The following is a 9365-nucleotide window of genomic DNA, read 5'->3' on the forward strand; positions in this document are numbered from 1 at the left end:
GAACTGCTTAGGCTTAGGGAGGGAGAAGGGAGGGTACCTTAACAACAGATTTTTGTGTTGTTTGTTTTTGCTCAAGAACATGCTAAGAGTGGTTGGAAATCTCAAAGCATTCTTGTTCTTTTTGACATCTTGTCAACCTGTGGAACCAAAAAGGGCTTCACTAAAGTTATTCTAAAACAGTAAGTCATTCTCATCAGAAGAGGCATCAAGTGGCACAAAGCTAACACTAAGCAAAATAAACTATCACTTGTTTGAACATCTGTGAGTCAAATTCTGACTTGCTGAACAAACCATGGTTAAATAAATGAAGCCAAGCATGCTCAGATGTAACATGGCTCCCATGCATTCACATTTTCTTCTGGTTTTTCAGTTTCTGTCTTCTCCTTTGCAGAAGACTAAAGCATGAGTCAGTGCTCTAAGATACATACTTTTAAATTCTGAACTGTTCATTCTGATAATCAATCTCTTGCATTGCTTATTGAAGCTACAACGCAAACTCCTATGGCTGATCAACAACTTGATCTGCAAAGACTATATATTATTAACCTTTTAATTCTCACATGACCAATCTCTTAAAAAACTCTCTTTAAACTACACAGTGTACATTTGTGCATGTTTAACCCAAATTAAAACCAGCAAAGTAACAATTGTACATTCTAAATTTAATTAATAAATTTAATTAATATTCAATTAATTCCAGATATTTATGGTAAAGAGAGGTAGCTTATGCAAAAGCCAATCCTATGCACGTTTAATAGCAAATGTGGGGCTTAGCAATTGATTTCACTGCCATTGACAGTAGGTCTTTCAGGCACTCATGTCCACTTACAATAAAAATGAAAATGGTTTGAAGCAAATCAAACTTAAGAAGCATAAATTCAGCTTAAGAATCACTACATTGTTGACAACCCTTGAGCAAATGCTGTGAGGAACAACTAAGTAGGTCACAATTAATTTCCTGAGTGAAAAGGAAACACTGGTGGGGCTAACATCCAGGAGAGGGAGGCCTGAGTCCTTGCACACCAGCAGGGACCCACCAACAAAAGCCTCCTGAATGTGCTCTGCTTCTTGATCATGGCAACCTGTTCACCTGCCTCTTGCCTGGCCCAGGCAGTGGTGGTGGGAGGGCGGAGGAGGCTTGCCCACTGACTATGCATTAAGGAGGCAAGTGGTGGCAATTTGGGAAGAGGAGGAGGAGGAAAAACAGCAGCCTGTGACTCTGGTGGTGAGAAGACAGGCCTGCTAAGGCTGGGGGTCCACCAACCATGCCTTCTGCAAAGGTCTTCAAAACCTGAAGCTGGTGCTGAGCAGGAACCTTCCAAGTTTGTTGGCAGGAAGTTCTATTTAAAAAATGGTGTAAGAACAGAAAATGACCTCTGAGCCTTTACACTTTTTCTCTTTCTAAGAGCTATACCAGATTTGACACGGGAGCTTGTTTGCTTGTGGGGTGACTATCTTACAAAGTTGAACCAAAAGGGTAGAGTTCTCATCCCAAATCTCCCACATCATCTAGGACTTGCCCCTGAAGTGAGCCCTTCTACTGATGACAAATAACTGTGTGTTTGTGGAGAGTGGGAGATCATAGTGAGAAAATCATCAAGGAAGTCATTTGAAAAATACTATCAGGAAATGTGCTGTCAGAGGGCAGTGGGAGGTGAGGGGGAGGGATGAAAAATCATTTAGGACAGACTTCTGTGTGTGTTTAGACTGAAAAAAAGCCCTAAAGCTCCCATTGCTAGCTGGGCTTACGTGTGTTTAGACAAACACACATAAGATTGTGCCCAAAGTATATAAGTGATTGTGAACTATGCACAAAACTGTGTTAATATTCCTCATACTGTCAGTTGCTCACTTCTGTCATTATTAAGTCAATCATTTTTACCATCTGTCAGCCTGGAAAACAGCTGCCTTGATAAATATGCACTGAAACTCATATTAAAGATGGCCATTGAAATTCTCAGCTGCTGCAGCAGAAGATAGCATTATTTCTCAATATTTGGGGGTGCGGGCAGGGGGAGAGATTTCCTTACCAACAATAGTGTTTTCCTTTCATCTCTCTGTCAGTGATAAAAACATACAGGATAGTTCTTCCCCCCAATTGCTAATAGGTTTTCTCAGCTAAAAATTCAAAGCCTCCAGAATAACTGCACGGGAAAACTCTACCTCAGAATTCTGTTTTACAGCACCTGTGCCTTAACTTGAGGTTTAACCACTCCAATATAGACCAAGCACAAAGAGCAATGCCATCTCTTGACATCCGTGTGTTCAGCTTGCACACCACAGAACTGAGTAGAGTTTCTGATCACGTGCAGCATCAATGGGCATAAAGGTTTGTGCACATATGCCCCCTGTTACACACTTCCCACTGAGCATGCAGACACTGAAGACCAGGCCAGTACAGAGCAGGCATGTTTTCTGTTTCTCTTAATATTCTTCCTGGCTTCTCCTACAAAGGCCTGATCCCCACTTCCTGCCCAAGCCTTCATCACATCCACAATTCCCGTGATTTCTTGTGCCATTTCGTCCAGCCTCACCCCCTAACCCTACCATAAGATTCCTTCTCCCCTGGATGCTGCAGTTATCATGGCAGGAACTTTCTGCAAATGTTCTTATCAGTTTTCATCATTATGTGTTCAAGATCTCTCTCTGCCTTTAGTTTTAGGGGATTATGCATTTATATCCACTGCATATTATCCAGCCAAAGTCAAGCACTTTGACATACTACTGGTTTCAACAGGAGAATTAAGCAGGTACCATGGCTGTATTGTGCCCCACGCTTTTGTGTTGTGTGCTTTTTCACAAAAGGGGACTTCTAGCAAGTGCAAATAGTAATCACAATCAATTGATACTTCACAAGCAACTATAGTACTTCATTCTGGACTTGGAAAGAGTTTTCAAGGGAAGTGTATGCGATAAGAATCAAGAGTTTTAAACTTGATTGCTCTCCTCATGATTCCTTTTGTAAACTAAAGCAGCATCTTGATTAGTGCTAATTTTAACCTGCAAGAATTTATTTAGGAAACAGTGCATAAAATGTGTTCCACTAATAACCAATGTTGTGATCTTATGTCAGGGAACTGAATGCCCAGCAAGGTGTTTTTGCCTATCCACCCCCCTTGCCAGAATGTCCCCAACCACAGTATATATGAGAAAATTAGTACCTAGTAGAGGGTGGAAGTCTGGAGTGGCATGTTCAGAAACATCTGTAGTCCAATGGAAAGGCAGGGTTGGGTAGTATACTTAGCCTGGAAACCACAGCTTGATTCTGTTTCTACCTGGTTTGCAGGAAAGCTACAAGGTATGATTTGCCAGTTAAGACAAAATAGCAAACCATGGTTTCCTCAAATCAGGTAGTACATCTGCTCAGGCAATGTGCAACTAGACAGCCTAAAATTAAGCAAAGTAGGACGGCCCTTATTTTAATGTCACTCCTTAAATCCCTGAGAGGTGGAAACTAAAAAGATGCAGACACACACACTTATCTCACAGAGTTTGTTTAGTCTTGATAAGAAGAATATCATCATAGTCAGCTCAAATGATGTTAAGGTTTTTAATCTGCGTGCACACATTCAGGAGTACATGATGCTGATTTCAATAGGATTGCAATTGTTTCCTTGAAACCTGCCCTCTGAGAAATGTGGGAGAATTGCAGACTTGGCCTGCACTCCCAATCAGATATATAAAAGAGTGATACCACTGAATATGATGGAGCTTATCTGTGAATAAACAGTTAATAAGTTTGCATGACTGGAGCACATCCAACCTTATACTGAACCATTTCTTTTTTATATATAAAGATTTTTATTAAAATTTTTAAACTAAAAACTAAAAACATCAATCATCAAATACATTGGACGTACTGGGTCAGCTCTTAAACGTATCTTTTTAACATTCTATAATCAAATTCAAACCAATTTATAAAAATTTAAAAACATCTTTAAATCTAAGCCAAGTCCCGTTTCTCCAGCCAATCATAAAAAAGATCATACTGAACCATTTCAGTGGGATCTACTTCCAGTCATGTGCAGACAACATCACTAGAGCCTAGCACTCAACTGTTGATATTGCCACTCAGCATGGGAAATCTTCCTCTGGCTGACATCCATTTGGCTCAGAAAGCAGCTGGATAACTCCCCAAAGCATGGCAAAGTGACCCAGATAATTTCTGAACCAAGCTGAATTCCCATGGGCTACTTCTGGCCTTGGGAGCTTTGTGTAGCAAGCCAGGCAATGCCTCAAACTGCAGCACTGCCAGGGAGTCTGCTTAATGGCTGAGGAGTTTTGAAAAGAGACTCGGAAGTTGGAGGGGAAGTTAGGAAGAAGCGGATCTCTTGGCCAAGGCAAGTCTGGGCAAATGTGGAAATATAATTAATGGTGATTGCTGAGATTCTCTGCCAGTCATGGTCATTCAGAAAGAAGAGGGCAGGGAAAAGAATGCAGTTGGAATTAGGATCATGAACACAATCCGAGGCTATAAAGAATGACAGTGGGAGCAGAGAGAGCAAGGAGCATGGCCTTGGGATCTCCAGGCTTCAGAAAGATTGGACAAACTTAGGAACTCACAGAAAAGCAGAATATATTTTTCTTTATAACTATTTAACTTTAGAAGCCAGTTAAAACCTAGGAAGCAGAGCAGAGGCATTAGTGCATCTGATTCTGTTGTTGCTTCTCCTTAGTCCTTGTTGCTTCTCTTCAAAGGAACCAAGGCAGAGCTCTGAGTTTGCACAGAGGAGGGGGCAAGAGGTATGTGCAGCAGGGACCAGCAGCTTTGCCTCAACAGGCTGAAAAGTGGCTCAGACTTCTGTGTCTTCCCAGTCACTGGGTTCCCCTGCCCGAAAGCTGCTACTCTTTGTGCAGAATGCCTGCCATCCTTCTCTTCCTCCTTGCAAGGCCGATGCAGCTAGTTATATCCCCTGTCGTCCTCCTCCACCATCCAGCCCGCCAAGCCTGCTTCTTCCTAGCTGCTTTGCTCATGGCTGTCAGTTCAGCTAAGGGGTTTTGCTATCTGGGTGGACCAGTGGGAGACACTGACCGAAGTAAGGACTTCTCTGCAGTGCTGGAAAATGGTTGTTGCAGAGTGTTTTTATTACTTTTCTTTTGCTTATGTAACAAAAACAGTTTAAAAGAAATATTGATTGGAGGACATTTTTTGTTAGTCCTATGAAGATGGAGCCCTTTTACATTCTGTCCTCTGTGTGTACCTGCCTGTGTACAGAGTAGAAGTGGGGCCTAAAATTCAAGTTGTAATTCATGAAAACTGATGCCATGGAATTCCGAGAAGGCAATTAAAGAGCAGTGGCAAATCAATGACACAGAAGCATTCTGTGCTCGTTTTTAGTCAACCATGTTAAAAGCAGTGGTCACAACTCAGGCACATTCCAATCCCTGTTGATTTCCGTGATAATGTTAAACAATTTCCCATTTACATGAATGGGGGCATCATACCCATAGCTTGGATGCAGGCAGTCTAAAGAACTGCCAGGACAAGAAACAGGAGGTATGAATCCTTGGGACTGAGGTCTGGGGAGAATGACAGAAGACTACAAGCCAGGGATGGCCAGCACAAGATAAAGTCAGGCTTAGTGTCATCTAGGCACAGATTATGCCTGGCCCAGAAATGTGCAACATCCTAAGAGATCAAGGGGAAACCAGCAGGTTTCCTGTGTGGTCTGTCTCACCACAAGGGGCAGTGAAGCACAAATCCAAAAGTTGCTGGTTCTAGCTCTAATTACTCCAGCAATCTGTACAGCAGGCTAAGGAACACGATCAAACATATGTCTGAGAAATACCTGAGAATATCCTTGTTCGGATACTAGGATTTTAAAGAAGAAAATGTCAGCAATGACAACAGACATTTAACACATGGTTGTACTGAAAACTTTGCAGTGTACCACATTCAATAAAGCATGGGGGTGGGAGACACAAAACTGCCCCAAATCAATATTAAACAAGACGGGAAAAGATACAGACTATTTTAATGGGCTTTTCCTTCTACACACCACTAACAGACTAAAATATTTTATCTTGTTTGTAAAACTGAATCTTGGGATTTGATTTGAAACTGTTCTGGCCACAAGGTTCCAAGAATAACAACAGTGATATAAAAACCCACAACAGCTCAACACACAGTGGTGTCTTAACGACTGCATTTGAATACACTTCTATAAATATTAATACTATACACACACCTCTTTCAAACCTCACACATGCAGATACTACTCAGATCAATGTTTTTAAAAAGAAGGGGAAAATACATGGTTTCCAAAATTGCAGTATGTGTTAATATCACCTGGAACATGTCATTGCATCATATAAGAAAGAGTATTTATCTCTGTCACCTGATTAACACACCTTAGCCCTAAAACACCTTTCCCCTTATCACAATAGGGAAAGTGTAATTTCCAAAGACTTATTTAGAAGGATAGCTGGCCCGCCTTCTGAAATGCAGGATTTGTTTAAAAAGGAAAAGCTGCCACTTTGACTTGTACGGTTATTTTCACCCACCTTAAAGCAGAGATTAATCAACACAAGCACATACACACCTTCCTTTTACTAGATTCCAATTTCAAGGGCTCTGCTGTCAGAAGAGAGATTACAGAAATTTCACAGACTGTAAATACTCTCAACCCCAGTCTTTTCAAAACTCTTCCTGATAGAATTTTAATGTCGTGCTAACATCCAGCAGTTGATTTATATTTCAAGACCAGCTCTGCTTGCCAACTAAGATAACATGAGCATCATTCATACATTAAAGCCTGTCTGTGTAAGCCACACAGAGGGAAGTGCAATGGACAAGATTTCTCGATACACTCCCCTCCAAACAATATGGAAACATATCTGCATATTAACAGCATGGTACTGATTTGAATGTAATTGTAGGTGTAATATAACCTAATACAATTTGCAGATGCCTGCATAATTTGCAGCTAATAATCCTATATTCATTTATTCCACTGTCCCTCAACCCACCTCCCCAGCATTTTACTAAATTTAGATGATCATAAAACAGAGTAATGAAGTAAGTACTGTAAATGTTGCCACTCTGCATATTCCATGAACAAGAAAAGAAGAGTCATTACCTGTATGGAGAGAACCTGTGATTAGCCTGAGAAGATATTGGGCAAATTTCAGTATTTCACGTTTACACCGTTTTCGACATCCACTCATCTTATGCAATACGGTTGTCCTCTGAGGAGAGCCAGAACACTTTTGCTAATAAAAGTGAATAGTTCCTGACAGAGAACTTCTGTCCCAGTTTCTATCACCGTCTGCCTTTTCAGAAGCAGCCTTGTTAATGCCAGACAAACTCCTTTGGATTTGTTTGAAAAAGGAGATTCCTTTAAAGGACCAGAGGAGGCAAAGAAAAAAGAATGCAAGTAAAACAGTCAACCAAAAGGAGGAGGATGAACAGGATGGTTGTGCTCGGGTCCTCCAGTAACTGCCTAGACAAGCTGTCTGGTATGATGAACACTTGTAGTTCAACTGGATATAGGATGGCAAAGATTCACTTTCCCCAGCAGTCTCCTTAAGCAGACACTGCTGCAACCTCACAGACCATTCAGGCAGAGGCGGGGCCTGTGAGCCAAATTCTACACACAGAAATTTGTCCTCATCAATGAATCAGCATGTAAGCAGGTGGGGAAAGGAGGGCAAGGGACTCTATTTGAATTCTGTTTTGCAAGGGGTGACATGGGGGAGAGAAAATCTGCCTGCTGGTTTTCTGCAAATAAAAATGAAATAAAGAGCTATGCCATGATTATAGCGCACAGGGAAAATATTTATGCATGCTGTTCAAGGCTAGGTTATTCGCCCTGGCACAGTAAGACTATATACAACTGTCTCTATCCAAATCTCACTTTAAAAAAAAAAAAAAAAAAGAACAATCAATCAAAGTAAGGGATATTTGTTTCTTACAGGAAAGCTAGTGCTGATAAAATGACAAGGTTAAATCCCACTGGTGTTGAAGAGCAAAACTGTATAGCACACCCCTGTGATGTGAAAACTTTCAACTATTCCTGTACCAGGACACAGAGAAACTTTGCATGGGCCAGTGTATAGTTAAAAAGAAACTTTACACCACAGCTTGCAAAAGAAATGCTTCCAAATTGTACATCTGGTGCAAAGGGGATCCTAAACACCATTAGAAATATCAAATTTAACAATAATGTATGTTAAGACTCTATCATCTATCTATCTATCTATCTATCTATCTATCTATCATCTATCTTTTAGACTGACATCTGGGTAGGTAGTGCTTTGCACACTAACATAAACCCCAATGCCCTAATAAACACAGTGTGACTTATTTATCTAAATTCAACAGAGTGTAAAACTACAGAGGGAAGGGGGGGGGAACAAAGATGTAAGCGTAGCAGGGAATAAGTATGTGAAAATTCAACTATGCATACTTAGACTTAGCTTCAATCAAGGTGTTATTTAAGGGCCAAAACATGTTCTTTTCTAGAGTAGGCACAAGAGCTATTATCTGATGTGGGACCTCGGTGGGCGGGAGGGGGTAGAGGGGCTTTTAAGATCTGGGTTACCCTATCATGTCAAGATAGGTAAAGACAGGTGCAAGCCAAGCCATACTAGGCTGGAAGGTACAGAAAAATAATTGGACTAGAAGGTCGAGGTGTAACAATGGAAGACCACAGTGGAGAAGGTTTGCAGTAGTGGAGCTGGATCATGACCAAAGACTAAACACTGGGAACCAAGGCAACCAATAGAAAGAAAGAATTACTTCTCCATTCTGACATCTCTGGGCCACAGCTACTTTTCAGTAAACCCAGCTGAGATGGTAAAGTCTCTTTGATCACATGCCTGTGCTTACTGGTGCATAGGATAAGGGTAATGAATATAAATTCAATCCAGTTAAGGCTGAGATGATGACAGTGGGGTCACAGTAGACCAGAAGGCACGAGATCTCCCATGTCTGTAGCTTGGGAGTCCTTCACCCTGCTCTTGAACACCTAGCTGGTCACCAGAAAGCAGTCAACCAACCAGGAATCTATGGCCACACTGGAAGACTGAGACCAGGAAGTTGATTTTTCAGCTTTGCTCTCTTCTAGATTTCTACCAGGAATGGATGGCAAAAGAGAAATCTTACGATGTTTTGGACCATTTTCCAGAAACCCTTATCAGCATGGTGAATGGTTGGAATGGTGGAAGTTGAAGCCACATTTGGAGATCCTCTCTCTCCCTGTCTCTTGATTAGGTTACTACACTTACCCAATGTAGTACCCTCAGGATGTTTTAAATTGAACAGCTTCCAGCCTCACACAGGATGACCAATGGTTAAGGATGATGGGAGCTGTAGTACAATGCATATGGTAGCACCAATTGGGGAAGGCTGAGCTAGTGTAGGA

The 9365-nt window shown here is 41.3% G+C and overlaps 1 protein-coding gene across 1 annotated transcript in view; it reads right to left on the reverse strand.

Moving 5' to 3' along the window:
- Nucleotides 1-7167, reverse strand: part of KCNIP4 (potassium voltage-gated channel interacting protein 4) — a 284447-nt gene extending 277280 nt beyond the window's left edge. Inside the window, exon 1 of the mRNA XM_044418030.1 lies at nucleotides 7080-7167. Within this exon, the coding sequence (XP_044273965.1) occupies nucleotides 7080-7167 (88 nt within the window). The remainder of the gene's footprint in view (nucleotides 1-7079) is intronic.
- Between the last annotated feature and the right edge of the window lie 2198 nt (nucleotides 7168-9365).

The sequence above is a fragment of the Varanus komodoensis genome, unplaced genomic scaffold (genome assembly GCF_004798865.1).
Source record: "Varanus komodoensis strain SLA01 unplaced genomic scaffold, ASM479886v1 scaffold9, whole genome shotgun sequence".
NCBI classification, from domain to species: Eukaryota; Metazoa; Chordata; class Lepidosauria; order Squamata; family Varanidae; genus Varanus; species Varanus komodoensis.